At 41.2% G+C, this 27,996-nt stretch overlaps 2 protein-coding genes across 4 annotated transcripts; one reads left to right on the top strand and one right to left on the bottom strand.

The window, feature by feature from the left end:
- Window positions 1–672: 672 nt before the first annotated feature.
- LOC117413914 (Fanconi anemia group D2 protein-like) lies at window positions 673–20,372 on the bottom strand. 2 transcript variants are annotated; one of them, XM_058999587.1, is made up of 44 exons: window positions 20,146–20,372; window positions 19,521–19,603; window positions 19,088–19,228; window positions 18,453–18,520; window positions 18,182–18,288; window positions 17,961–18,021; window positions 17,624–17,676; window positions 17,412–17,490; window positions 16,969–17,093; window positions 16,771–16,858; window positions 16,300–16,404; window positions 15,610–15,710; window positions 15,319–15,430; window positions 14,801–14,836; window positions 14,374–14,520; window positions 13,949–14,083; window positions 13,560–13,691; window positions 12,993–13,100; window positions 12,380–12,489; window positions 11,876–11,936; window positions 11,485–11,604; window positions 11,237–11,310; window positions 10,992–11,135; window positions 10,621–10,721; window positions 10,147–10,262; window positions 9,903–10,011; window positions 9,675–9,776; window positions 9,354–9,451; window positions 8,718–8,870; window positions 8,469–8,585; window positions 8,070–8,198; window positions 7,568–7,686; window positions 7,225–7,341; window positions 6,362–6,489; window positions 5,875–5,974; window positions 5,345–5,467; window positions 4,865–4,958; window positions 4,432–4,503; window positions 4,266–4,304; window positions 3,980–4,054; window positions 3,401–3,475; window positions 3,142–3,288; window positions 2,524–2,616; window positions 673–2,105 (listed from the first exon to the last, which is right to left on the bottom strand). In XM_058999587.1, exons 2-44 carry the CDS (start codon window positions 19,564–19,566, stop codon window positions 2,007–2,009), a joined length of 4,359 nt encoding a protein of 1,452 aa, XP_058855570.1. In that variant the 5' UTR covers window positions 19,567–19,603; window positions 20,146–20,372; the 3' UTR covers window positions 673–2,006. The 2 variants fall into 2 exon arrangements, with proteins under 2 accessions (XP_058855570.1, XP_058855571.1); XM_058999588.1 differs by lacking the exon at window positions 20,146–20,372 and adding an exon at window positions 19,802–20,109.
- LOC117413900 (ER membrane protein complex subunit 3-like) lies at window positions 20,362–26,861 on the top strand. 2 transcript variants are annotated; one of them, XM_058999591.1, is made up of 9 exons: window positions 20,362–20,477; window positions 21,361–21,523; window positions 21,777–21,834; window positions 22,241–22,334; window positions 22,565–22,669; window positions 23,042–23,123; window positions 23,758–23,837; window positions 24,189–24,271; window positions 25,537–26,861. In XM_058999591.1, the coding sequence occupies exons 2-9, from the start codon at window positions 21,369–21,371 to the stop codon at window positions 25,663–25,665; spliced, it is 786 nt and encodes a 261-aa protein (XP_058855574.1). In that variant the 5' UTR covers window positions 20,362–20,477; window positions 21,361–21,368; the 3' UTR covers window positions 25,666–26,861. The 2 variants fall into 2 exon arrangements, with proteins under 2 accessions (XP_058855574.1, XP_058855573.1); XM_058999590.1 differs by lacking the exon at window positions 20,362–20,477 and adding an exon at window positions 20,530–20,740.
- The last annotated feature ends 1,135 nt before the right edge of the window (window positions 26,862–27,996 follow it).

The following is a 27,996-nucleotide window of genomic DNA, read 5'->3' as shown; positions in this document are numbered from 1 at the left end:
TAGAAAACTGTTGTATTTTTGGTGCAGCAGGTATCACAATACTGCCTGACACCACTTTCCTTACACAGGCGTCTTGAGACACTAAAGTACAAGGACTGGGGGCAAACCAGTTATCAAACAGTGCTGTCTGTTTAACTTCCAAACACATCCTCTACTGAGGTCCTTGTAGGCTAAAGAGATGGTGGTGGGGCTTTGTACTGTAACCAACATCTCAAGCAGAAGCAATACACTGCTACAAAAATATGAAGCTAGATTATTGTAATGCCAGGTCCACACCTACCTAGAAAAAAATAATGAAACTTCTTAGTCCAGTTGTCAACTAGTTCAATACATGTCTTTTCCAAATTAATTTGAAAAGACACTTGTCAAAACATCTGCCATTTAGACTAAGTTCATGTAAGAATTATACGCATCTACTCCAGGGGTTTGTTTTGGTATAAAACGTATTAGAAAGCAGTGAAGTAGTCAGGAAGGCAACCATTTCGGCTTGTGCTTTCATTGGGGTCATTTTTTGTGCGTACTGTGTAGCAGCATTTACAATAGAAAAAAAAGTAAGATCCCTAATGCAGATTACAATAACCAATCAATAATAAGAATAGTGCTGAAAAGAAACTTAGTGCTATCTTATTAATTATTTGTAGTACAACAGCATACAAAGTTGGACCACATAGCAAGACTTAAATCAAAGGTTTATTGGAACATTTTCTGGCCAACATAACTGCCATGAAACCATGTTTTTTCCAACCTATTCGCAAACAAACATTTCCACTGAAAAACACAAATACAGTCTAGAACTAAACATGTATAATATGTAGAATTTATATATGACTTAAAACTTCATTTTCAACAAAAACAAACTCTTTAAAAGATCAAGGAGCATGCAGACTCCAACAGTGTCATTAGCTTTGTGGTGTTTGCAATGGGCTGAGGTGTTGCTATTTTCCAGAATGTCTAAAGTATTTTAAAGTGACCTGTTCTGGTCTACAATTTTGGTGACGGACAGAGCAACCAGTGAAATTGGAAAAAACCCACCCGCACCTCGCATTGTAAACATCACAGGAACCCATTAAAGAAAACCCTGAAATGAAATGTCCACGTTCCTTGATCTTTATTGATTATTATTAAATTAGAATCCATTAGAAAGTGCATTCCCCCACCCACCCGTTCTTAGCTTCTTTTGTTTAAAACCGTTTAAGTCTGTAGTTGGGGAGACAACGCAGCAGTGTTTGAGGATCAACTGCTCATTCTACATAAGTAAGCTGAACTAACTTTTGTAGCATCCCACTGTAAAATGTATCAGGACCACCTCCCACACCACCAGAAACATGCTATCCTGGGGTACCAATTCCTAAATGAATACATTACATTTTATAATAAACCTGAACAGTGTCTCAATCTTTTGTTTTTAATGTTTGATGCAATCATTTGAAATATTTAAGTGTGCTAACTTCACTGCACAACATGAGTTATGATCAATTTAAAGTGAGTAAAAAGCTATCTTTTAAAGCTTATACATTTGGTTCCTTTGTGTGACTGATGATTTTCTTTTTTTGTGGAATCATGAACCCTAGAAAATTGCTGAACAAAGGTTCAAAAGGGAGAAAAACTAAAAAAAAAAGTCACGTAAACAAATAAAGAAAAGCTTTCAAATCATTTTTAAATCTTTTAAGCTGCAAAGTGCATGCATTCTCACATCGCATTATTCCCATTGAGCGCACAACTAAAATTATTATTTCATTCTCCCAAGGTAGAGCAAGTTAGCTTTATATGAGTCCTGATAGACAGAGGCAGGATGCTCAGCACCCTGATTGTGCTCAATCAGTCTGCAATTAATGCCTTTTTACAGAGATCGGAATGAATCTGCTTGCAGAGAATAGAGGACAATAACTGAAGCAGCATGCTTGAGAGTGGTTCCCAGGAAAGCATTGTGAACCCTGTGTTCTCAGCTTTGTATTGGTGGGGAGAGGTCAGTGTATCCTGGCTGCATCCTCCCCCAGCAGGTGTGTCTAATCTGAATCATCAGTACTCTCTTCATCCTCCTCCACCTCCTCCTCTTGGACTCCATTCCTCACCTCTGAGTCACTTTTATCCTCATTGTCTTCGTCCTGTTTGGTGAAAAAATACTTTTTAAAAAAGACTCCTAACTGTAAGTCCTGACACATAATACACAGCACTTCTTCAACTAGGAATCTAGGTCTCAGTTTTGACAGAGAATGATTATATTAATGTTTATGTTTCATTTTTTAGGCTGACATGCATGGGATTAATAGAAAAGATTTCTTTGTTTTACTCAACGTCTTTAATTGCTATTTTTGTGGGCAGTGGAAATGTAGATTGTAAAATAATACCCAGACCTGGTTGGAACAAAATAATGTACCTTTTAGGCTTCACTGGCAACAGTGTGAACATGACAAACTACTGCCATTTAGTAATTAATATTAATAAAATGTGGGCAAAGCACAACAAGAAATACTGTATAATGCTGTATGAAGAAATGCTGCATAAAAAACCCAGGAGCCATACCTCTCTCTCAGACTCCTCCTCTGGGAGCTGTGAAGCCTCATCATCCTCACCCTTCTCGCTGTCTTCGGTCTGCTGGGACAGGATCTCCTCACCCTGTAGGGACAGAGGGGACAGGATGGAAGAACTGGTCAATGTAGTGAAGAGTATTACACACAGTCTGTGACCCCCAGAACAACACTGTTATACAAGTATAACTGTATAATATGCCTGTCATAGTATAGCTCTCTAGCTGTTGTGCTCATGAATACTCCTGAAAAGAATGGGGACCATGGCACTGGCTACAGTCACGCCCGCCAGAGGCAGGCAAATTAAAAGGTTCACCTCAATCCTGACCTGATCACCTGAAATTCAGTCCTTGGCGTCTGTCAAGAAGAGATTTGTAGCAAGAGTTGTGGCAAATTGTGTGATGGTTTTGTCATGTAGACTTTCACAGGGAACTAGATGACTAATTTCATCTGTGATCAGGAAGTGTATTGTATATAAATCTGAATGTATCATTTAAATATAGATTACTCAATGCTTAAAACCAAATCAATGTATGAAGACACAGTATCCTTTGGTTCCAGATTGAAAAGGACAGAGACACAGAATGGCGTGTTTGTGCAGCGTGCCTTGTACCTTTAGGTTCCTGTTTTTGAGGTTCCCCACCCAGAAAGCCTCCTGGCAGTTGTTGAGGATGAGCATGGCCTTCACTCGGTACACAAACTGCTCCAGAGTCTTCTTCAGCAGGGGCACGTGATTCGTCAGTCCTGTGTCTTGACGTATCTGAAACCAGCCTCACAAAGCATTACAAACACACAAAGCAGGCCCCCTCCTGTTCAGTGAGAGACAAACAAACTGGACCTCCAAGTACCTCACGAGTCCACTCGTAACTTACCTTGGTGTGGCCGCACATGTAATGAAGCTGTCTGGTGCTCTGCTGAAAAGTCTTGAGCAAGCTCTGAACATCTTCCTGCAAGAGACAAACAAATGAAAACCTACACAGGCTGGTAAAAAAGACCAAGACCAAGCAAATTAGCCTATTCTGGATCAAGTCTGTCATGCAAATAAAAAGCGTCAGGGCTTCCCAAGCATGAATCCTTAATTAAGGATCCACACCACTTTGAACTGTACATAGCCAAAACAGTAAGTAATAATGGACAGGATCAACTGTATAAATGGATCAGCCATATAATGATGCAATACAAAATGGACAAGAAAAACAAGACACTAACTTAGCCCCGTTTAATTTTAATTCTACATTTAATTTGAATGTAGAATTGCTCAGATATAAGCTTCTAAAATGGAGTTTCAAGCTAGCCATTTTGATATTATATCTTTAAATGGGTTACCCCTTTTTTTACATAACTTCTCCCTTTGTAGATATCATGCCTTTTTACTAACTAAATCCTCACTGATCTCATTCACATTGATGACAGGCAAGCACGTAGCCTGGTGCAGACGCCCAAAATCTCACCTTGTGTTTCTTAAAGCTGTAGTCCAGCAGTGGCATCGCCAACTTCAGGAAAGCTTCAACAAAAAGGCGCCCATACTGGAAACAGAGACACAGGGATCAAATTGTCAGCATTGCTTTACAACAAGTAACAAGGTGAACATCCACTCAGCTTAACCTCTAAACAAAGTAAACCCTGTTTTGCTCATTATTAATCTGTTCATGAATTCCATGCCACATAATAATAATAATAATAATAATAATAATAATAATAATAATAATAATAATAATAATAATAATATATACTGACCCTCAAGCAGACACCAAGTACAGGCCTGCTGTCAAATACCTGCAAACAGAAAGGAAAGAAGATCCCACATTGGCCTAGGGTTTGAACACTGACACACAGAGGCGACCAGAAAGAGAAATGCCTGGTTTTTTTCTTGTAAAATCTGGTTTGCAGCTCCTTTCCTCACCTTCACCAGATTGACCAGGATGTGGAAATCTCTCACAGCCAGATTCCAGGTCAGGAGCTTCTCACTTTGTGCCTGTCACACAGAAAAGATGCACTGCTTTAGCAGCACTTCCACAGCCAGGGGAAAATACTCACTGGCACTGGCCACAAAATTTACAAAGTAAACTGCTACTGAAAAAACTGACCTGCATGGAAATAACAATAGTCATCTTCCTTATTGAGAAACCAGTTTTGCTTGTCAAGATTCTGGTTTCCAATAGAAACAAAAGCTAAAGCCAATACAGGCCGACATACAGTAGAATTTCTAACATGGCATTAGAATTTCTAATATGGCATCTAAACACTCTTTAAACGTTTTACGTTGCATTCATTTGGATTAATTTAGCTGTAGACAAGATAGGGGGATGACCAGCCCCTTTGTGCTCTGCGCTTACCTCACTTGAGTCCATTTGCTTCCCAGCTGCAATTCTCCGCACCGATTTCTCCAGCACTCCCATCACCACACGATAGAAAACCAAGAACGTCTGCCTGTGAGTCAGTGGAGACAAAGTCAGTCCAGATCAAATTGCAATGGACTGGGTTAAGTGGCACCCCCAATAATGACCCCGGCTGTTCTTTCAAAAGACAGGTCGAAAGGTACTGTAGGCGCCATCAAACTAATGTACATTTATCAGTGCTATTCCCAAATAAATCAGCTCTATTACCTTCTAATCTTGAAGTACCACAGGCTCTACGTCATAGTGAAAATAGGCAAGTTTATCTGGTTTTGTTTCTCTAGTAATAAATATTAAAAAAGCAATCCTCAAGAAACCCAGAAATATCCGTTCCACACATGAAATGAAAATGAAAAACTCAAAACAGATTAAAAAGATGTTTAAAGCCCTCCAGCAACACCCCCACCCTGCTGTGTGTACCTGGTTAGAGTGGGGAAGGTTCTGGAGCAGCCATCCTTGGTGGTGCTGATGAGCTCAGGGAAGCCCACTCCGGCGATCTCCTCGATCGCCTTCAGCACATCATCTGTGTGCTCCAGGTATATACTGCAGAGAAGAACCCGGAGAACTCAGACACAGCACGCCATGTTACACAACACACTCACTGAAGCCTCTGTTCTTTTCACTCGCATGGAAAATGCCCACAGTACTGGATCACTCCACAGCTGCAAGTGCATTATACACTTGCCCTGTTTGAAACAATCGCTTGGACTGTCAAACTACATTTCAATGGCCTAATATCGACATGCTCAAATGTGTTCTTAATGGGCACGGTGCTTGTGAAACTATAATGAACAGTAATCGTTTCCACAAGCAGTACAGTGCAGACCATTCTAAGTGAATGAACCTGACTACGGAGGGAAAGGAGAGCTGTCATTGGAGCAGTGTGCTCACTGATGATGAAGTGCAGAATGGGGTTCGTGGCAGAGTTGGGAGCCACTGCTGTGACGTACCTCAGCAGGCTCTGCAGCATCTCGTTGTGCTTGTTCCCTTTCTCCCTCTCCCCGCTGGGCAGGATCCATTCCTGGCACAGGAACCCTCTGGAGAGAGACGCTGGAAAGCAGATACAGAGCAACACAGGGGATTTCAGTCAAGAGGCTGGTTTATACAGTATAGCAATCCACACTGTTGACCTAATGCTATATTCTGCACCCTCCAATGTCTGCTTGTCTGCTCTAGTTCTGGGTTTGATTGAAATCTATTCTTCACACTGTCTTGCAAAGTCTCTCTGATCCAACTCTGTCAAGTACATTAGGTTGCTATCCACTGCATTTTCTTACACAGGCTCTCTGCTCCAACACAATCTCTGACTATACATCTGCTGTCCAATACAAATTATTTTAAAATTCAGGCTGACAAACATGTCAGCTCATCCTCATGCTGGTGTACTGACACTAATGAAAGCATGAAACATCATTTTGATTAGAGGAGAGTAGTTACCTATCTTCTCTCTGTACTGGCTGTCAGGACCCTGGTCAGCCACGACAATAAGGAGCTGGGTGAGAGAGAGGGCTGGGCTGCAACCAGGCATGGTACTGTGGAAATTTAACAGGTATCCAAAACTCTGCCTGCCAAACACAAAAATAAACAGGTAAAAAAGGAGTACTGAAAAGTACTGTTACTCATTAATTTCAGTAATTATGAGTAAAAAGGTCATATAAGACAACTAATTCAAAGAGATAGAGGCCTTTTGATTATTTCTCATTTGAAAGTGATGGAGAGATGATGATCTGGTCTTTATATGCAGCTGCTAATAAGGGGTTTATTGTAATTTCATATGAGTCAGCACATGATTTTCAATTTACATTTTCTTGTGTTCAGGCATACTGCTCTCGATATCTAGAACAGCAACTAGTATAAAGATTAATTTTAAAATATTAGTTATTCATGTGTAATTTACTGATTAATCTGGCTTTAGAGATTTACAATTTCCACAATTATTTTACTGCTCGGGAGTCTCCTGTATGGCATGCTGCCCCCTGCTGCCCTGAGAAAATACTGCTACATCAATATGTAGGAACAAGCAAAAACACTTTTACCACAAACTATAGGAAAATGACAGTACATTATATTAGGTAATTATTTACATGTGTTAGCTCTTTGCAACTTTAACCTGTAAACATATCTGCCCAGAATCTAACAATACATTATCATCAATCTGCAAAACCTCCAACATCTACAGCACAAACACAGAGCTACTTCGGGTCTAAAGGAACGAGATGTTCAGTTCCAGACACAGACAGTTCCTGGAATGTAATGGAGGTAAAAAGATAGGCCAAGACCCAGGGCCTGTTTGAAGTTACCTGACAAGTTCCTCCATCCCCAAGTCCACCTCATTCTCCTTCTCTTTCAGCCTCCCAGCCAAGATACACAGGGCCGATTTCAACAGCTTGCGGTTCTCATGCTGAGAAAACCCACTCCTGAAACAGAGAGAGAGAGAGATCAGCATTGCCATGGGTAAAGGTCATTTAATCAGGACCCCACCCGAGCCTCCCAAAGGCTATTGAGGTGAAGCTTGGGATGCATACAGTCGATATAAGATAATGGATGCTATTCTTGATGTTGGCCTAACTGTGCAGGGTACTAAAGACGTGTTACAATCCTGTCCTGCGCTTTTATAGCCCCCCTGTATGAGTGGAGACTCACCAGGAGAAGGTGGTGAGCAAGATGTGGAGCAGCAGCTGGTAGCAGGTAGACATGAGCTGGTACTCCTTCATATCCACACCTGGGGCATCCACCACCCCATTGTTCTCCAACAGCAGGACCTGCAGAATAAAAACCCAGCCTTACTTCCAAAACCTAGCCCATTACATATTCTTCATGGTCTTAGAAGTGAGTGGAGTGATAGACAGACTTGGTGACCTCATACTAACCATAACTATGCAAGGCCATTTAACAATATCCATTACACAAATGAAAGCTTATCTCACTCGGACGTGTGCAAGATAAAGTTCTGAATGTATTGCCAACAGTTGTTTACCAAGAATGGGCACTGAATCAAACCGTTTCCCAGTGTTGAGAAAGACTTTCTAGGCTTGCGCAAAATGTAAAGGAGGAAAGTGCAGTAGTTCACAAGGGAGCAAATCAGCAGGTTCTGAATAGAATCTAGTGAAGAATCATGCCAGTGCGCAGGTGAAGCAGTCCCCACCTGGAAGAAGTTGTGTGTGTTCTCTAGGTGGTTGCAGAGTGCAGGGAGTAGCTGGATGCAGCAGGAGGCAATCTCAGATGGGCTCTTCTGTTGCAGGTGAGAAAAACCCACATTCTTATCAGCCTTCACCTAAAAAAAAGTAGTAGATGTTGAAAATGTTCAGGTCAGGATTAAACCCATAGTGAGTAAGAGACTGCAGCCCAGCACTCTAGCCACTGAGCTACTCAAACCCACTTCCTTCCACACTGTAGCACAGCATCTAACCACTGACCTACTCAAACCCATTGCCTTCCACACTGCAGCACAGCATCTAACCACTGAGCTTCTCAAACCCACTACCTTCCACACTGCAGCACAGCACTCTAACCACTGAGCTCTAGCACCTCCCCTCAGCCTCACCTTGAGGAAAGGCATCCTCTTGGCATTGGAAGCTGCCAGGCTGAACTCCAGCTTGCGGGACAGGTCCTCCAGCAGGAATACCAGCTCCGAGGGGCCCAGCTGCACCACCTCTGACACCTGCAGGGAGAGGCACACTGTCAAAGGATGGATAGGTAATGTATCAGACAGACAAGTAGTGAGCCACACATTTGCAAGAAATGCTGTCTCCTGCCTCCGCTGCCCGCGACACTTGCTTTCCCCTGCCCATACCTTGGTGTGGTCCTCACTGTCCAGGAGAGACCTGGTGAGCAGGCCGCACTGCAGCACACTCAGAACATCGATATCCAGCTCGCGGAAGTAGGGCCGGTAAAAGACCAGGCTCACTCCTGCCTTCCCCTCCTCCTTCTCCTTCTCTGGGGATTCCTGACAGAATTGTAACAGCGTTATAAAACAAACAAAAAATCTAAACAAAAATACAAATCATTTCTCATTGGATAAATATGTGAAATGTGTAAATTACAACATAATATAAAATGCCAGTTATAACTAAATTTGTCAACAATTACCTAATTATTGTAGTATAATGACTGTTTTATTAATACGTAATACCTATTACTATGTATTTACTATTTCTGTGTCTTTATGCCAGTTACCTAAACTTAAGAACTGATTTATAATCCACTTCACAGCACTATTCCATTCCAAAATATAGGATGTCTTGACAAACCCTTGTTAATTGAATGCACTGTTAGTTTAGTTTATTCAGTGTCTGTGTCCCCCAGGGCCAGGACAGGTACATACCAATAGTGCAAAAACGAATACAAAGAGGAGACCCTTTGTAAACTTATCAAGATTACACAGAGCCAGAAAGGTGAGCCCTGGCACACTCTCTGAAGAGATTTCTACCTTCTCCTGTTGTGATTCTTCAGCTTCTGCTCCCTCCTCCAGCTGAGAGCTGTCACCAGAGGAGTTCTTATCCACCTTGCGCTTCTGTCCAGCGCGCCCTGCAGAGATAAAGAACAAGTTGGTTGCTCCAATGGCTACACCCCTATGAACACATGAGTTTGTAAAAGATAGAGTTTGGTTTTGATTGGCTGATCTGGTCACCATTTTCCAAGGGTGCATTGCACATGTGCAGTGGTGAAGAAGCACCTTTAAAAAGGTTTTTACCCCATCTCATTTGCATATCACTCACATTCTCTCATTTGCATATCATTCTCTTTATACCTTTCTTTTCTTTCTTGGCAGGGGGGGCGGCACTGGCTGGAACAGCACCTTCAGCTGTCTCACAATCAAAATTAGCAAGAGGAGGAGCATAGGCCGGAGTTGCTGAAACACACATGGGGGAAAATGTGTTTATCCTTTTATGAAACAATACGAAACAAAAAGGTTAATACAAAGAAAGCTTTTCCTTTTACATGTCTTTAGTCCGTAGTAATTTAAGTTAGCACCAACCTGCTAAACACCTTTCCAGAACACTCTGCAGATAGGTGATGTTCTGCAGCCGGATCATCACCTTGCTTTTCATCTCAGGGTCCTGCTGTCTACAGAAAGCGTTCACCACCTGCATATTACAAACACAGGTACAGTAAACAACCTCAAACAAGGGACAGGATGGGAGATTAGAGCAGACAGGTAGATATGATTGTAAGAGCAGAGTGGTACACTGGGCACAAGTGAAAAACAATAAGCAGCATACCTCTCTGATCCAGTTGATAGCATGGAAGAGCAGAGTGCAGAGAAACTCCTTCTCTGGTTTAGACAGACAGTCCATCTTCTCCACCACATCTAGGTCAGTGACAATCAGAGGGCAGCCTGTAACAGAGAGATATACCCCACTTCACGACACCAGCAGTGTTCCATATTACCACCAGCAAATTGACTGGATTTAAATGTCAAAGGCCTACCAGGTAATTCTATTGCAACATAAATCCATTATTCAAATACAAAAAGCATTCCATCATTTAATTTGTATATGTTTAGCTCAAAGTCTATTACTGAAAGTTTAACTCATCTAATACTTTGTGTCTTGTTGGTTATGTGACCATTCTGAGTTAGCTATTTTTCCAGTTAGCCTCTGTGTGAGTTCTGGTCAGTGTATCAGTATTGTGAAGTGCGAGTGTTCTGGTCAATGCATCAGTGCTGTGTTGTATCAGTCCTCCCCAGGTATTACCCAGCAGAGCGTCGATCTCCACCAGGTCCCCCTGGTTCTGCTCCTCCTGACACAGCCGCAGAAGACGGAAGAAGGACCCCAGGCACAGCGGAGAAACTCGCCTGCAACACAAGAGATGTGAGCACAACACCTGTCACGTCTCATTTGTATCTGACTAATTTCACAGAACATGACCAGTCTATTCCCACGGTAAGGCTTCGTTTCCATCCCAATCACGCAACATTTGGCAACAGTTCTGGCAATTCTCACATTAGAAGGAAACCTTTGAACGACTGGTGGACATGATGAGAATTCCATTGACTGGTCGACCGGAAACAGGTTCACAAGAACGTTTAGAAATACGTGTGCAATAAAAGCAACACTTCACTGACCTTTTGTCCCCTTGAGCAGGTCGACTCAACTGCGCCCCCTTCTGAAGGTCCTCAGCAAGCAGAGGCAGGAGGTTGATTGCGATTCCGCCTTGGCTCTCCTCTTCATCCAGGTTATACATTGTTTTTGCTGGGAGAGGGAAGGTGCTGCAATAAAAATCAGAAAATTAGATTTCATAGTATAGTGACCTATATCCTGTTAAAATGGGTTTATCATACACATTAATAACAGCAGCAATTATAATAACCCTTTTATTTCAGGTCCCAGGTCCACAACAAAGTCCTCTTGGAAATCTTCCAGCACACTCATCCCGATCCACTCCTGAAATACAAAACAGCTTACTACAGTCCATTGTTTTCTCAACTAACCTATTTTTGCAGAATCAGTTTGTCTTCGTTGTGGCATTTAAGTAGTGGCTTTCAACAAACTCCCACGTGAATGGGAAAATGAAGTCTGGGAACTATATTAAAATGTCATTGTATTGTGCTGACTCACGTGCACCTGTGGGTCAAGGTCTCCAGTCTGCACCAGGTTGGCCAGCTCATCATAGTAAAGGGCAGCTGCTTCTGGAGAGCACTCACTGCAGGAGCGAACCAACCCCAGCAGGGCTGTCACCTGAGCAAAGCACAGAGAGTTACACTGTCAGAGCTAGCGGAGCATCGATTTCTGCAGTTTCATTCTGCATCACACATAATATCAATCCCTGTTAGTGTTCATCATTGTGTGGCTAAATATTTGCAGGTGCCCATCGTAACAATAACAAATATCAAGTGAGCCATCAATTTGAATAGGCCATTGTTTGTGGAGGTTTGTGGTTAGAAGTATACTTATGTGTCATGTTGGTTTAGATGCTGTAACACTGCCCTCCAGTCCCCAGAACTCTCACCTGTCTGTAGGTTTCCTTGGGCAGGGGGACGGCTTCTGAAGAGACGCCTTCTGGCTTGCTCCTGTAAAAACAGAGAAGGAATTATGGATACAGAGTGGATGTGAGGTCTAAAGTCAAAGGGGTCTTCTGAAGTTAAAAAAAAAGACATATCACATCTGTCTCTTGCTGTCTTTAACACAGTGGGGGAAAATCAGGGGCTATGAAAGTAGCTAACATTAGCAAAACACAGATACTGCAAGTTCACTCATAGTTAGCTGCCGACGTGGTACATTTTGTATCATTCTGAAAAGCAGACAGATTGACAAATGCATGCAATCCCTAAATACCACCAGCAAAGCTCTTTAACTTGAGTCATGGCAATCAAAAATCTGCAACACCAGCAAAGCTCTGGGATGTTCAGATAGGGCAGCCTCTTTTAAAACATTAACACCATCTCTTGAGCACACACGATGCTGGGGTGCAGAGAGAATGGGAACGTCCTGGATCTCTCTCCCAGTCTCATACCTCCGTGTGCCCATACTGCCCACCACCATCACAGCTCCGATGATCCCGATCCGCTTGTATTTGGACACTGTGCTGGAGAGCTGCTTCCGGATCACAATGTGCATGTCATCCTGCGGACAGATCACAAGGTGGCAGCATGACAGTTAAGCACACCATTCTATTTACTTCCCCAAAAGTATAATCGATTGCCAGCCTTCCATTCTGCTAAAACGTTTTGTTTTTTCAGCAGTCTGCTTTACATATTGTCCACTTCAAAGCCTGTTGCTGAGCCATCATACGGTATATTATAAATACATACTACTTTAAACTACTGAAACAAGCCAAACCTTATGAACCAAAAAAATATATATTTTAGGAGTAGATCCGCCTTCACTTTCTGAGTGTGGCCATTTTTTAATGTCATCACAATTGACTTTCATAATACAGTGCAATAAAATTTACTACCAATACATTTGGGGATCCAACTCTTCTCAATATAAAAAGGGATCAGTCCTAACTTTTGTTTTTTTTGTGCCCAATAGCTGTGTAGTCAAATTGATTGGCTGATATATGAAGATAGCAATAGTCCCAGCCTGCCCCCACTCCTATACGGTGTAATGATGATTGCTCTGACCTGGATGTGGCTGCCCTCAGTGCCTCGGCTGAATGCCAGTGTGCTCAGGATGTAGAAGAGCTTGCGGATCTGTGATGGGGTCAGGTTGTCCATGTAATCCAGGATACCCTGCTCAACAGAAGCATCGCTCTGCTTAAACTCATTCACACCAATCACTAATTAACAAGTAAAACCAAGTGTGCTATACAAGTGTTGTTTGTTAACGTATATGTGTAGACTTTCCTCATCCAAGCAAAGACATAAGGAATGCGACCAAAAAAGTCTGAGAATAGTCAATCTTTTGTGTGTAGGAAATGTCTTAGATAATCTATTGTAAATCATCGATATCAGTGGCCCTTGAGATACATTCCAGTGTAAATATTTATTCCAACCAGGTACTAAATTAGTTAGCTGAACCGGATAAAAGTTAATTAACAAATTTTGGATGTGACTGGAAGGAACAAAGTCTTACACTAGAACGGACTTCGAGGGCCAAAGTTGGCAATCACTGATGTACATTCATAATTACTTAAAACTTAAATGTGTCTGCTCTCTCTTTGTAAACATGCATGAACATAGGCCCCTCACCTTGACGAAGACAGCGTACAGGGCCATGTCAGCTGGGCTCTGTGTCACCAGCTCAGAGAGGACCTCCAGAGAGACGTCCACCTCCCCTGCATAGCCACTGCACACGTGAGTCACCAGGGAGCCCACCACCTCCTGAAGGGGAGAGAGGAAGTGATAAATATTAAATCATGAAAACCCCTGATCGATAATGCTGGGCGAGACACAGGCAGCCGTGCAGAAAGAAGAATGTACATCTGTGTATAACTCTGGAATGCACGTAACCTTTTTGTCAAACATTTTGAAAGCATTTGAAAAAAAGTTTTAAATAGTAGTACAAATTGACAGAAAAAAGATGTGCCTGTGTCCAGTAATGCTATAGTCAAATATAACCCCAACTCTATCAAGCCCACCTGCTGGCAGTAGGGGTCGAAGGAGGTGAAGGCGTGTTTGTACATCTGGCTGCCAAAGGTCACCACACTGGGGTCAGGTGAACGAAGGAGGGACTGGGCCAGGGAAATGATGGAGGGGAAGTAAGCTCTAATCACCTGCACCACAGCAAACAGAAAAGAAGAAAACATTAATAATGAGCATTTTTATATACAAGTGGTTATTACTGCACAGTAATGTGGACCCAAAATCTTACAGCAATTAACACCTGTAGATGTGTTCGGTGTATGAACCAGTGCTTTAAAAAACAGTTCATTTACCTTTGGTGCAGCATCTCAGTATTCCCATAGTTGAATTATTTTATTTTATTTATTTTTTTTAACCGTAATTAAAATTACTTTGCCTTTGCCTAGTGATATTTTATCGGTGTGTCTGAAACATGACTGACCGTCGTGTGGCCCCGGAAGGCAGCCTGAAGCAAGGACTCCCGGATGTGTCCTCCCCGCACCTTGTTCCGCAGCAACCTCTCCGCCCCGCGACGGCTGTGGTTGGAGTTGGTCGTGTGCAGGATGAACAGCACAAGGAGGTCAATGACCTGGGTGGGGAAACAACCAGGATTTTGCAGGACTGAATTTTATAAAAAGTGCAAACCCTGCATCCTGTCTTGTTTCTCTGTACCCATTGGGTTTCACCAATCACTTGGTAGTGACCAAGTCTAACTTGTCCACCCAGCGGTCAACTCACTCATGTAAATAGGCTTATGAGTTTGGTGTATTATAAGGAATAAAGTATTGATTATACAGGAAGGAAATTGACAACTGGCTGTCTGCGATGCTGCAATGGTTTGTTGCACACATGAATATATAAATACATACCTTATGTTCTGCCACTGAATCAATATTCTCAATTGCCTGAGAAAAAAAAAAAAAAGATGTTTAGGTATTCTAAAAATAAAAAAACACCTCATTTTTCAGAAATATCCTGGAGATGTTTGAGCAGATAATACACAAGATTTGGTGCCTTATCACAGAAACGGTTTGTTGTGTTGACTTGAAACTTTGAATGTATAAAATACCAATGGGGAATATGGTCAGTGTCTTTTCCAATTTGACTGGTAGGAAACCATTTTGGAATATTTAATTTTTCTCCCAGACAACAATTGCTTCAAAACATAAATTTCTCTTAAATTTTATTGAGCACTAACCCTGAATTACAAATGTGCTGATAAGATTTTGGAGATAATCTGATCTGATCAAAGGTAACTGACTGGTGGCCATGCTTGGCTTTTGTACCGTTTTTGTACACAATGATTGTGAAGTCACTGGACAAATGGGATGAATACATAATTAAATGGATAAAATACATTTTTTTTGTTTGTTTGTTTTTAGCTCACCTTTATCCAAGCTTCCGAGATAGCTTTCTGAAAGCGAACTGCTGACTTAATAGCGTCCAAAACAAGGCTCACACAGTCCTGGCTGCTGCTGGCTGCAGAGTTTTGGGTAGACCTTTAAATAAAGAAAAGACACAGACACAAAGTTGGCTTGAATATGGAGAAACCCACCAGAGCAGGTGGAACATGGTTCCTGTTTTAATGACAGAGAAAGGAGTATAAACTGCACTGGTATTAGAGGAATGATGAGGAATCGGTTTGTCTCCAGTCTCTCTTTAGTCATATTCTACATACCCGCCCTTCCCTCTGCTCTTCGCTCGGCTCTGAGATGCTTGTAGCGGAGGGGGTAACACACAGGATTCCAGCTCCAACTTCTTGCGCAGATCAGAGACAACCTGCAAGGCAACAAGATTTTTTTCACCATCCACCAGGCACACAGTAGATAGACAGGGATTGAAATAAGACTCCCAATGCACAGCAGTTTGATCCGTTCCTGGTTTTACTATGAGTTTACTATCTGAGCTTGTTGCCTATACACTGTGGCTAATGAGGCTAATTTTAAAACCTGGAATGGGGAAACCGCTATGCAATAGGGGTCTTATTTCCATCCCTGAATTCATCTAAATAACTGATATAGGATTAAAATTCAGAACAGAATGATCATTCATTACCATACAATTAAAATGATAATGCACAGCTCAAAGCTATCAAAGTAATGCAGTCATTTCAAAAGTTTTGCAGACACTTAAAACAGGTATTCAATTGGCAACACATAAATCCATATTTTCTGAATTCTAAATGGCAAACAATCTGGACAAGGTGGCAAATTATTTTAGTTTCTTGATATAAAATGTAACCAAAAGCCAAGTTGGTATAATGAAATGGTATTCAGGTAGCGTGCAATCAGAAAAGGGACTGTAAGGGAATTCTAGGGTTGCAAAGCATGTCTGTGTGTGTGTGTGTGTGTGCGTGTTTGAAACGTACCTCTACAGCCTCCGCTCCCGAGATGGCGTGCAGAATGAATTTCACCACCACGGGCAAATCCTCCAGCTCCACTGCAGACAGAGTCGCCATGACGGCCTGCCGCACCTGAGGAATCAGAGACCAGGATGGAAAATCAGTCTCCATTACACAGCAGGTTGAGACAATCCAGATTTTCCTGTGAGCTTCAATGAAGTTTGTCTAATTGGGTGACCAGTTTCTGCTAATAGCAAAACCTGGCATGACTTCAACAGTCATTTACCATCTCTAAAATAGTTGTCATTTACACAAATGCATTTTCTCTGAGAATAAAGTACTGATAAAGGTTCACCTCTCCAATGTCACATAAATCTGTTTTTTCCCTCTCAGGGCTACACATCTTAACAGTGAGATCTTTTACAAGTCCTGTTTATTTGTCTCATGGCCTGAACTGTGTGCCTGGACTTATTCCTTTGACCCATGAGCAGTGTCTACCTCTGCCAACAGGTCAGAGCTCAGGTTCAGACTGGAGAGGGCATCCAGGATAGGGACAGTGAGCTGTGTGTTCTTCTGAAGAAGGGAGCTGCAGAGAGACCAAGGAGAGATGGTTTAGCGCGTAAAAGGATACACAGATCAATTGTCAGTCTTCAGGAGCCTTAGTATTTCCAGCACACTGCACTGTCTCAAACTCACTTGAGCTCCTTGGCGATGTCGTTGTGCTGAGTGTCCTCCAGGATCTCGGGCAGGCTCGTGATGATGTCACGCTGGATCTCTACCGGCGCCACGGCAACCAGCTGCATCAGCTTACTGGCCAGGTCCTGGAAGAGAGGCAGAAAGAGTGAGAGAGACTCTTGTGAAAACTGACATCATCTACAAAACGGAAACAGTATCCACAAACTAGTTTAGCTGGGAAGTCATTCATTACTAGCCCGACTTACCCTGCTAAATTAGTTTTGACACCATCATTTAAGGTGTTTTATAACTACCTATATTTAGTACATGTATGTAGAACAAGAGCATCATAGAAGTCAGTGCTTTTTATCGTTTTGCTCATTGGGGGTATCAAAATCAATTGATGGAGGAAGGAATGTTTGCCAAACTAGAGACACTAAAACAACACTCTTCAAAAAGGTTACCTTGCTGTCCGTTACTCTGTCCAGCCACTTGAACTGATTGATTATAATCCGGGGTATATTCAGCCCATCCTCTCCAGCACTGCAGGGAGAAGCCAGCGCATACTGTTAGACTACAAGTTATTACACTGCACCCTTACATTGAAAATACATAAAACTGAATTGAGAACCTGCACACATCTCAGTCTAAAGGCAACTGAACAACACAAACTTACCCTTCAAACATGAACTCAGGTAGCTTCTCGAACAAGGTGTTTATGACGGGTGACTGAAACAAAACAAAAACAAGCAACTTTGGGCAAACTGAGAAATATTATTACTGGGATAGATTAAACTAGACTGCTGGCATTAGTAATAAAATAGCTATTTTCCCAGCCCATCGCTGTAGTACAGCTAGATGAGATACTCCTTAAAAAGAGAACTACCTCTAGCAGGAGAAATTAGGGAATAGGGATGTGTTAATGTAAAACAGAATGGGAGTCATTCAACTACATGCATGTAGTAACACACACACACACACACACATACACACACACACACACACACAGCTACCTGTAGCATCTCGATCCCCAGTAGAAGCTTGATGAGGCTCTCTTGGTATGAATTCACAGCACTGTTAGATCAAAGCAGATTTTGGTTGAGAAGACATTTTAAAACGAATAAAGTTGTGTCCTAGCATTAATGGGATTCTTCTATTTCCAAATGTACAGCTGTGCTCTATATGCCACCCCACCACTTCTTCATACATGTTAGTTAGTATCGAGGGAAATTACCTGGATTCTCCTTCAGCAGAAAGTAGGGCACAAGGAAGCAAGCAGTTCTTAAACTTCTCCTGGTCTTCCATATAGGACTCCAGGCCAGTGATAAACTCTTGAACAATCTGCAAATCACATTGTTAGTTTGATTATTCCTTGAAACCCACTTCCCACCAGTACTCTATATTCCATAGCTTTGTGCTGACTGCAAGACCCAAGACTTGAATAGTGAAACTGACAGACAGGCGCACCAAAAGCTGAGTCCAGAGCTGGACAGAAAAGTACTCACGTTGGGGTAGCGTGGGTGCTTGCGCAAACCCTTGCAAAGCCTCATCTGGAACACAGTTTGATCCACGGCTACAATACAAAGCAGTTCCAGATTCATTTAAATACACACAGTGTTTGTATTATTCATTTTAATTCTATTAATTATTCAGAAAGGGCTAACGATCCGGGTTTAAAAAAAACTTTCCTTGGCAATGCAGCATTATTTTGTTTTGCAGTTTAATGTTTTGTCGTCTCTAATTTTCAATTCCTCCACAGTATTTATTCTCATTCCATTCCTGTGCTAGTTTATAGGACCACATCTGACCCCACATAGTTGACAATGTGCAGCATAGAGAGTTGCAGATGTCACAACATTTTCCCTGAATTTCTCAGAATATATCTAAAATCCAGACAAGAGCCTCGTTGTGTGCTAGGCAAATACACCTGTTTTAAATTTAAACCAATTTAATTCGCTCTTCAATTGAAATAATAAGATAGTTTTAAAAACAGCCAATGTGGGACATGGTTTACAGGTATTTATACTGATAAATATTTTTCCAATCCGTTTATCTGAACTTGCCACTTTCAAGAAACAAAAATAGCAACTTGGTACCCTTTTTCTTCAGAAAACCAAGAGAAAATTGCCCCCATGCTTACCAATCTCATTGGGCATGCTGCCTTGTCGCAGAGACACACCCGCTGCCCGCAGCAGCTGACCAAACACAGAGTCATCCTCCTCCAGCACACAAGGCTGCTTCTGCTTCTGCTTCTGCCCGCCAATGCGGCTCTTCTTCTGTTCTGAAGAGGGCAGTAGAGAAACGAAGAGACACATATTACAGATATAATTAAAAATATAACAGTTGCAGTGTAATTCTAATTTATTTATATATATATATATATATATATATATATATATATATATATATATATATACACACACACACACACACACATACATGACAGGTACATTTTCTGAAAAGGATAAAAAGCTCTTTTTAGTTTTTTTTTGTTTTTTTTTGTCGTGTGGTGCAAACATTTCACATCTTATTTAATCAGTTTTTATTTCTCAAAATCACAGATAAGTGCCTACTTGAGGTGTCATCTTTATTATCCGTAGAGGAGCGTCTCTTCTTCATTATCCTCTAACTGGAACAGCTTCCTGCACACAGCTACCTGCAGAAACAAGAGTGACTGTGCAAAAAAGGAGCTGGGAATGGGCTGATACATTGTTGTATATTCATAAATGTTTCTGAGTTAAGAAAATAAAATAGCCTTAATAAAGGAGGGGCTGTGAAATACATAGGCAAGCAAGAACGGGGAATTAATTTTAAAACTTTAATTACTGAATAAGTGACCAAGTGGAGTATTTACCTATACTGTTCACTAGTATTATACTAGCCCTTGTGGGTTTTTTGTGGTTTTTTTGGTATAACTGTGTTTCTGGGTTATACGGCAAATTGCCGTCCTTATAAAAAAAAATAAAAAAATCCAACCTAAATGGAAAATAATTTTGAATTCAATCAGCCAAGGCGGCGATAGCCTGCTTAAGTTCTTTCTCTACCTCCTCCACCCGCACTAGCCTAGTTTATGTGTGCAGTAGTGAAATGTGTATCCTTGTTACATAATTGTTATCGCTACACACATTTAGATACCAATATATACCAAAACAGCTAATAATAAAGACTCAAACAGCATGTAGAAAGATTATGATTTACCTGAAAAGACGATGAATTTCCAGGTCCGTCTTTATTTAGATGTATTTTTAAAAACAGAAAATTAATTTTCCCGCGCCGGTGCTGTGCAGAAACTTGGGGATCATCGCCAAATTTCTAAATGATGACGTTGACAGAAACTGGAGAGTGTAGGGGACCGTCCACATTTAGAAGATATTTTGTAAAAACATTGGCCAAGTAATATTTGTATCAGCTTTACAGTGAGATGAGGTTGAAGACGACTGGAACCTTTTAAGTGCCAACATTTTTTAAACATGCAGTACGGTTCCTCTAGTTTTTCTTATTTTCTTTTTGGTTCAAGGTTGGAAACTTCCGTAAGTTCTGCTTGGATTTCTGATTTTTGTCCGCAAGGGGGAGTGTATTAACCACAATGATTGGGCATTGCTTTGCTGTCCGTTGTCAGTCGGTGCTGTTGTCTCTTGCATTGTTGTTCCTGGTTTGGAAATGAAATGGCTGCTGAAGCTGCAAGCGCTGATGCTCTTATCATTTAAATCGGATACTCCTTGGCGCTGAATTTATTTTTTGCACAGGTTGGATAGGGATTTATTCATTTAATATTTTTAAGTATATCACATCGGTAAGTACATTGCAAAGATGATTGATGATTTTTTGCTTTCGTGTTCTTAATTTGTTAGCAACGATGATATCCAGTCTTTCCGATATTAAAATAATCCCAGTTACTGATCTCCAATGTTCCTATGGTATATGGATTGTTGCGCTTCTTCGGGCAGGGCAAAAGACTGTGATATTAAATAGGGGCTTTTTTCTTTTATTTATTTTTTCACAGAAACATCTCAAAGAGATGCAATCTGTATACTATAATGAGGGCTGTAATTGCGTTTAATCGAGTTGTCATTGTAGTGAGTTGTTCTATTATTATTATTATTATTATTATTATTATTATTATTATACACTGCTGTAGACATTAATCTGTACATGTCCCACTTGGCTTTGGAGATTATAATACATATATACAAAAGCGGTCGCAACATACACCTTCAACCAGCGTTTTCAAGTAGTTTCCGTATTAAAAATCGCCTTTGTATTTAAACTTCGGAAGGGTCAGTGAGGTATGTCTCGTTTTCATTATGGGGTAAATAGAGATGCACTCCCTTTCCATCTAATGCAAAAACCCTGGCCTAAGCTGGCTGCAATTTGCAGCATGTTTGCAATCCCTGTCCTCTGCTCTCTCCCCAGCCCCATCCATGGCTGAGCCCGAGCTGCTTCTGGATTCCAACATCCGCCTCTGGGTTATCCTGCCCATCGTCTTCATCAGCTTCTTAGTAGGAGTGATCAGACACTATGTCTCCATTTTGCTACAGAGCGACAAGAAGCTCACCCTGGAGCAGGTGTCAGACAGGTACATGGCAAGGACAGCAGCTGAGCAGCCCTCTATCTAGTGCCCATCAGTTATCATATATCTAGCAGTATTTTGTGTACACTGTAAATTCATGTTTAGTGTGATTAAACGGGAGGTACACAATTAGACCTACATATGTTGCTGACCACAAAGAACCACTGAGTACTATAGATATTCATTTAAATATCCTGATGGAAACTGGGCAGTAGCTCTGTGTCATTGTTACTGAATTCAGGCTTCTTTTGATATCCAGTCAGGTTTTAATCAGAAGTCGAATTCTGAGAGAAAATGGAAAATACATCCCTAAACAGGTAGGAATAGTATCTGCAGTATGTATGTATGTATGTATGTATGTATGTATGTATGTATGTATGTGTGTGTCTTGTGTTATGTAGAGTTTTGCATGTGTTTCTGTAACAAACTAAAAAGGGGTTTCTCCAAAAGAGGACCAGAATGTTAATTTAGCAAATTCATATTGAGTGATCAAAATATATTTTAATATTCAATGTTGTCATCATTTTGGCTAAAATCTCTAGCTATGTTTTTTTGTAGCACACGTTTCAGCCTGTGTTAATGCATGTCTGTGTGTGTGTGTATTACAGCGTGGTGAAAATACCCTCATTGGGAAGGTGTTTACCTTTGTGGGATTTGTATTCCCTGTAACCTAACCATGGTGCTATTCTGATTGAACTCTCTTTCCTGTATCTCTGCCTGCAGTCCTTCCTGATGAGGAAGTTTTTCTTTAATAACCAGGATGATGGATTTTTTAAGAAAACAAAGAGAAAGGTGATCCCTCCTTCCCCCATGACAGGTAAAGGGAGTGTGTGTGTATTTAACAAAAAGAAAAGACATCTGAAGAGAAATGTTGGTGTACAGTAGTAGGTGGTTAGACACTCTGTTGTAGGTTGCATCTCATGTGCTTTTGAAAGTAATGTAGGTTTTAAAAGCCCATTACAGACCAGGCTGGAAGCCCTTGGAAAGGCTGCTAGGTGCTGGGAAGGTGCAGTGTTCCAAGGCTCACTCTCTTTACCCCCCTTACAGATCCCAGCATGCTGACAGACATGATAAAGGGGAACGTGACCAATGTTCTTCCCATGCTCCTCATCGGAGGCTGGATCAACTGGACTTTCTCTGGATTTGTTACCAGTGAGTATAGGGGGAGGAGTGCTTGAGAAACACCCAGTCAGGCCTAGTTCTGTAGAGAGGGCTTGATTGGTGTATAAAAGTGTGGAAAGGAAAAAAAGTCATTTGAAAAATACTTCTCACTATAACAAACAAATTAACACGCCCCAGTGACTTGTATGTAAATACTTACATAACTGACATTTTCACCATAAGCTTGCAATGTGAGAACCTGATCTGTTTATTCATGTTTTTGTACCGTTGCTATGACTCCTGAAGGTGAGGTTTGGTGTAGTTGTGGTGGGGTGGGGGTGGGGGGCTTATCATACAGTCTCTTGGAAGCTCAGGACATGGGCCTGTGTTGTCTAACCTGGTCCTTTCCCTCTCTTCCCCCAGCCAAGGTGCCCTTCCCACTCACCCTCCGGTTCAAGCCGATGCTGCAGCAGGGGATTGAGCTGCTGACACTGGACGCCTCCTGGTCAGTGTTCCTCACGTTTCGCTGACATTTTAGTCTCTTTTGATTGTGTGTTCACAGTTGTGTCGTGTGGACTAGCCTGTCTCAGTGTGTCTTTGTGTGTGTGTGTCTCATTGTGATAACTTAGGTTGAATCTCACTTAGATTACATTTCTAAAATTCGTTCTTTTAAGTTATGTTTTGTGTAAAGGGCTGGTGTGAAAATTGAAAATGACATTTCTGGATAATATTTATGTGACTGGAGTGCGCCCTTCCCAGAAAATAAATATTTGATGTCAGTCTGCTTCTCTGTTTCACTGTTCCTGAAACTTGGCAAGGCTTTTCAATGGGAGCATTTGCACCATGAAAAACAAAGATTGCATTTTTTTTTCAGCTTGTACTGTTCACGTGCAGATGCCAAAAGATAATCTTGTTTCTCAGCTTAAAACAGTGTAAATTCACTTTTTGTGTTTTCCTGCCTTCGTACAACGTGTGTGCATGCACCAGTGCCTGATTTGTACTTGTCTACATGAGTCTGTGTATATGCATACCTGTGTTCCTGCATGGGCGCATGTATTTGATTGCATGTACACAGTGTGTCTGTATGTCTACCTGTGTGTTTAGCCGCATGTAACCCTTGTGTCTGTTTCTGTGTTTAGGGTGAGCTCGGCCTCCTGGTATTTCCTGAATGTGTTTGGCCTTCGCAGCATGTACTCCCTCATCCTGGGACAAGACAACGGTAATGTGCCCTCTAACTCTTTATGGCGTGACAGTGGTCTGGAAAGCAGAGTTCTGTCCTGGTCAGAGCTGGTAGTTTGCTGGTATTCAGCTGTCCATGCTGGTGCAAGAAACATAATACTAGTCGAGAGCTGGTATAGGTGGTTCAGTAAAAAAAAAAAAAAAATTTAAAATCTCTTAACAAGCAATTGAAAATGTTACTGTAATCATTTTGTTAAAATTCTCTACTTGCAGAATTAACTCAAGAGTCCTCAACTTCCAACAACTTCTTGTATTACAAAACATTATTGTAAAACACGTCAAATCAGTAGATCACAGCAAAATGAATTTGAATGTCTTTGAACACCAATAGGCGCGGACCAGTCCCGGATTATGCAGGAACAGATGAGTGGAGCTGCGATGGCGATGCCTGCAGATACCAACAAGGCTTTTAAGGTGAACAATACGTCATTCGATATACTTACATTGTATTCCTAGTACTGCACAACCTGACAGAACACTCCATTTACTGTATAAGCCAGAGGAATTCCTTCTACATGTTTGGAATGCTGGATACCAAAGTGTTCTGGATGCTAATATTCTAAATAGAATGGCTGGAATAACACGATTTTATTCTACAATTTGCTTTTCACTGGCCTCTACACAGGTTGAGAGAAACCGCTCTCAACTTGCAGATAGGCTGGGGGATGTCACTTCTAATTGTGCTAAAAGGCAAAAGGGGCTCCCGAGTGGCGCATCCAGGAAAGGCGCTCCACGTGAGTGGAGGATGCGCTCTATAGCCTGCAAGTCACGAGTTCGAGTCCAGGCTATTCCTTTGCCGATCGAGGACGGGAGCTTCCAAGGGGGCGGTGCACAATTGGCCGAGCGTCGCCCGGGGGGAGGGAGGGTTAGGTCGGTCAGGGTGTCCTTGGCTCACCACGCACCAGCGACCCCTGTAGTCTGGCTGGGCGTCTGCAGGCTTGCCTGTAAGCTGCCCGAGAGCTGCGTTGTCCTCCGACGCTGTAGCTCTTGGGTGGCTGCATGGTGAGTCTGCAGTGTGAAAAAAAAGCGGTCGGCTTGACGGCACACACTTCGGAGGACAGCGTGTGTTCATCTTCGCCCTCCCGAGCCACCGCAGGGGTGGTAGCGGTGAGCCGACCGTAATAAAATAATTGGCCATTCCAAATTGGGAGAAAATAAAAAAAAATAATTGGCAACGACTAAATTTAAAAAAAAAAATTTTTTTTTTTAAAAAAGGCAAAAAAAGGTACTCCCAGAGTTTCCAAATTGATTTGTTTGTACATTGATCGTAACAGTTGAGTCTTTTTGTAACTTGTTTAGAATGGTACCTATACTGGTTCAGGAGACAGACATCCTCAGCAACACTAGGGACTTCTCATGTAAACCCATCAATCTTAATACTGGATTAAACACGTTGTGAGCATTTGCAGGCCCCGTTTAGTTGCATGTAAATTTGTATGCCTTCATTTGCAGGCACCATTTAGTTCAATTGAAATTCGTATACATTTGTTAGCCTTCATCCTTTGTCATTTAGAACATGTTACTGAGCTTGTCGGATACCCTGGTATTCAGGCTGGCAATTTGAACATATGTAGACAAGGTATTCAGTGTGTCTTTTTTATTTTTATGAATGCTTGTATGCAGGACACTGCAGTACTGTATTTGGAGTAGTCTGTGCAAACCTCTGATCTCCTCTTCAGGCGGAGTGGGAGGCACTGGAGCTGACTGACCACCAGTGGGCGCTGGAGGGTTTGGAGGAAGAGCTGATGAGCAAAGATCTGGATCTAGACAACATGTTTAGCAGCGAACTGCCCACCGGCATCTTCTGAATGCGATTGGCTCTGTTGGGCCTATGATGGCGGCTGTCTCAGCAAGACCATTTTAATGGAAAAAATGGAGTGGAGCAGTTGAGATTTTTGAAGGAGATTTCAGTGCTTTTTTCCAGTTTTGTATGTGTTTGTTTTTTGCTCTTTCTTTTTCTTATCACTTTGCCTCATTTCAAACCCTCTCTCTCTCTCTTTCTAACCCTCTCTTAACTGACCTGTATCATAAATACTGAGGTGAAGCAGATTACTGTTTTGGCTAATGCCTTCATTGGTGTTATCAGTCAAATATTAACATAACACGAATGTACTTTTGTCTACTTGACTTAAGTTTCTTATAGTTTTTCCTACCTCTCCACCCCCCGCCCCATGTAAAGTTTAAAAGCTGTTAATTATAACTCTCTGACTCTAAAATGTATGTAGAAGTGTGTTAGGGTTTACAGCCCTGTACTGTTTTGGTTTTGTTTTTTGTTATTATTTATTGCCTAAAGCATTTTTGCAACATTCCCATCTGTTTTGTAAAGAGACTCGGTTTTGACTTTTGAGCTGTATTTCATTTTTTACTTGCATACATCACACTGCTTTACACTTTTAAAAATGAACACATCCCTCCATGCTCTGTCTTCTAATAGTGTGACTTTCAGATCAGAGGGTGCTCACTTTCCATAACCTCTGCTAAGGCAATTATTCAACAAAGCTTTATGCCTACTACTATGCATCCTGCCTGCCCTATGTGGATATGGAAATGTGGCGACCAAGCCAGCCCTTATAGAGTAGAACTATAAATTCATAATAACAGTTTGTTTCCTGCTCAGTCAAAATGTAGCTTTACTCACTTTGTCTTTATCTTTTTATTTAGTAAAGGAAAAAAACACCTTGGCATCTTTTGTGCAGATGTGGAGAATCATAAATATGTTGCTCTTTCAGGGTTGTGGAGTTGAGAATAGTAAATAATAATGGACAGTTGTGTAATAAACCCCAGTGCTGTGGACCCCATCTCTAAGATTTTTCTAATTCAATTCACATAGACCATTGTAACCAGGCTTGTATAAATCCAGTGCTAGTGTAATGAGGATTATCAGATCAATCTCAAAATTCTCAAGTGAATCAATGGTCGTTGTCGAGTGGACGTTTGATATGTTACTTCCTCCATCAGCAAATTCCCTCAGGCCTAATTGCAATCCAGTTCAGATTGCATTGATATTAGTCTGCTGACGATGAAAACTAACAAGATCGATTTCAAATGGTTTTCAATGTCCTTGTAGCTAACGGAAACAAGGCGTTTTCTTTGTCCCTTTTTTTCTGGTTTTTTTTTTATTCATAACCTTGTGTTGCCTTGAAATACCATTTAGTGGTGTGCACAAATATGATTCTGATATAATGAATAGGAGTTAGCCCTCGCAATACAGGGCATACCTGGAGGGGATAAATATTACGCTGTGTGAAGAATTCATTCTATCTATGGTACTAAATATATTGTTTTACAGTCTGCTGAGGGGGAAGTGGTTACAGGAAACGTTTTGAAACACAACAGTTTAACAGTTATAGATTAGAAGATGAACTTCCTTCCAAATTACTTATTTGCCAAAAAGAAATTCAAAGGTTTTTTTTTTGTTTGTTTTGTATTATTATTATTATTATTATTATTATTATTATTATTATTCCTATGGAAATTCAGTTTTAATGAAAATAAAATATTATGGTGGATCTATGTTTACCTTTTTACTTATCATTTGCAATACTGTACAGTACAAGACTGTTCTGTACCCCCCCCCCCCCCCCACAAAGCAAAAGTTATTTTCAATAAAAATATTACATAAGACTGAAGAGCAGGGGAAAAGATAACATAGCAGCTCATAAAAGAGAATTTTCATAAGAAATACAGGTGAAGTAAGAGGAAAATAGATCCTTTCAGAGACTATGGCTGTATGACTATGTCATACATAGTTTCCACCAGTTTCAAAAGCCATGCTAAGTTATATAAGTGGCATTACTAATGATTTTTTTTTTTTTTTAACTTTTAAAAACCATTTTGGCTTGTGCAGTCTGTTTGGTAGGGAAGAGCCCTAGGGCCATCCCAGAAAAAGTTAAAACTCGAAAATTCGTATTTAAAAGTCGAACTTTTATGTATTTTTTTTCACAAAAAAAAAAAAGCATTTGATACATTTCCGAGTTCTGCCTCCTCTAGCTTTTCTCCAGATCTAGCTGTTGGTATAAAATCGATTATTATTTTTTTTTTTTTTTAATCACATGGCCCTAGAGCTCTTTTGTAGTACAGCCTACTGTTTGTGACTAAGAGGGAAAAATACACAGAATTAAAACGAAAAACAAATATCT

The sequence above is a fragment of the Acipenser ruthenus genome, chromosome 25 (genome assembly GCF_902713425.1).
Source record: "Acipenser ruthenus chromosome 25, fAciRut3.2 maternal haplotype, whole genome shotgun sequence".
NCBI classification, from domain to species: domain Eukaryota; kingdom Metazoa; phylum Chordata; class Actinopteri; order Acipenseriformes; family Acipenseridae; genus Acipenser; species Acipenser ruthenus.
This window is presented reverse-complemented; position numbering and strand designations above follow the sequence as displayed.